Source organism: Buceros rhinoceros, unplaced genomic scaffold (genome assembly GCF_000710305.1).
Source record: "Buceros rhinoceros silvestris isolate BGI_N320 unplaced genomic scaffold, ASM71030v1 scaffold32926, whole genome shotgun sequence".
Taxonomy (NCBI): Eukaryota; Metazoa; Chordata; class Aves; order Bucerotiformes; family Bucerotidae; genus Buceros; species Buceros rhinoceros.
The window spans coordinates 1763-3689 of record NW_010418640.1 but is presented as its reverse complement, the minus strand read 5'-3'; the positions used below and the strand labels follow the sequence as shown (position 1 = coordinate 3689).

The following is a 1927-nucleotide window of genomic DNA, read 5'->3' as shown; positions in this document are numbered from 1 at the left end:
TGAGGGGTTCGGAGGGAGCGAGGCAGCAGTTTTTCTCCCAGGAGAGGTCTGGGGAGGGGTGTCCACCACCGCCGGGACTTGGTGACATGGTTGGCGGCAGCAGGACGGTGACGGTACAACCTCTCCCCTTCTCCAGGGATTTGAAGCTGGGCCAAGGGGTGATGGAAATGTCATTGTCGCAGCACGGGGGCCCAGCGAAGTAACGGCTGCGCGGGAGCGGAGCAGGACATCAGTGCACCACAGCCCAAGAGAGGGACTGCCCCGAAAAGCCAGTGCAGCCCTGGTCAGAGAGGGCGGCAAGAGGACTGTGGGGTTCATCCACAGTCCCAGGGCTGCAAGGGCCACGGGACAATACCTGGGGACCAGGAGCCATCCCACTCCCTGCTTGGGGTTCGGGACATTGGCCTTGCAACCAGACACCGGTGCCCATCTGAGCCCAATGAGGAGCTGGGGCCACGCATGAACCTATGCAGGCCAGGAAGAAATACATTTTCCTGACTTTCCTTGCCTCTTGGCTCCTGCTTTTCTTCTTTGGAGGAGACCAGCTGCGCCGTTTCGCTTTCTTTTCTGAGAGAAAAGCCAAAGCCCGGAGGAACTGGCCCCACTGGACAGATCGATCCCTCCTCAAAAGGTTTGCAGACCCCGAGGAGCTGCAGAGTGATGGGGACCCGTTGCTGCTGTCGCCCCAGGAGCGGCGGGCGGCATGGCTGAGCGTCTACAAGAACAGCAGATGCCGGATGGAAACCTGCTTTGACTTCTCCAGATGCGAGAAACACGGCTTCAAAGTCTTCACCTACCCTCGGGAGAGGGACCAGCCTCTCTCGGAGAGTTACAGCAAAATCCTCACCTCCATCGAGCGCTCTCGCTACTACACCCCGCACCCTGAGGAAGCCTGCCTCTTCATCCTCAGCATCGACACACTGGACCGCGACCATCTCTCGGCTCAATACGTCCGTAACGTCAATGAGAAAATCCGCGGCTTCCCACTCTGGAATGGCGGCCGGAACCACCTCATCTTCAACCTCTACTCGGGCACTTGGCCCAACTACACTGAGGACTTGGGCTTCGACATCGGCCAGGCTATCCTGGCCAAAGCCAGCTTCTACACCGAGACCTTCAGGCCCGGCTTCGACATCTCCATCCCCCTCTTCTCCAAGGACCACCCGCAGCGCAGCGGGGAGAGGGGGTGGTTGCATCAGGACTCGATCCCCCCAAAGAAGAAATACTTGTTGGTGTTCAAGGGGAAGCGGTACCTGACGGGCATTGGCTCCGGCACCAGGAACGCGCTGCACCACATCCACAACGGGAAGGACATCATCTCGCTCACCACCTGCAAGCACGGCAAGGACTGGGAGAAGCACAAGGACATGCGCTGCGACAAGGATAATGTCGACTACGAAAAGTGAGTTCAGAGATGGGGTGGGAAAGGGGGGTTCTGATGCGAGGGACTCCCCACACGTGTTCCTGCCCCTCTGCTTTGCCCAGCTGTGGTGGCTGCACCTCCCGATGTGGGGAGGGAGGACAGTCTTGGTCTCTTCTAGACCGGAGGAGGGTTTAATTTCCATAGTGGGAAGCGAGGCGCTGGTTGTTCAGGGCTTTCCTGTGCTGTATTAAAGTAAGGAGTAATCTGGCGAGAGCGGCTCTTATCTGCAATTACTGCGGCTGCTTCTAATACGATTTTCCTTTTTCCTAACGCTGATGAATGATGCTTTTCTTCTCCCCACTCCTGCCCTCCCCTAACATAAATGTTTCTCTTGGAGATGAGCCCAAAACATCCCACCCACCCTCCCTCACTGGCTCTGATAAAAATCCCACAAAACTGGTGGGTCTTTGGGCATCCCGGAGTGGGCAGCCCCAAGCTCACCTGGATCCGGCGGGGTGGGGAGTCCCCTGTGTTCCACCTCACAAATGGAGGCAGCAATGTGTG

The 1927-nt window shown here is 58.0% G+C and overlaps 1 protein-coding gene across 1 annotated transcript; it reads left to right on the top strand.

Moving 5' to 3' along the window:
- Positions 1-467: 467 nt before the first annotated feature.
- Positions 468-1406, top strand: LOC104495632 (exostosin-1c-like). The gene has a single exon (XM_010138622.1). The coding sequence runs from the start codon at positions 468-470 to the stop codon at positions 1404-1406; it is 939 nt and encodes a 312-aa protein (XP_010136924.1).
- The last annotated feature ends 521 nt before the right edge of the window (positions 1407-1927 follow it).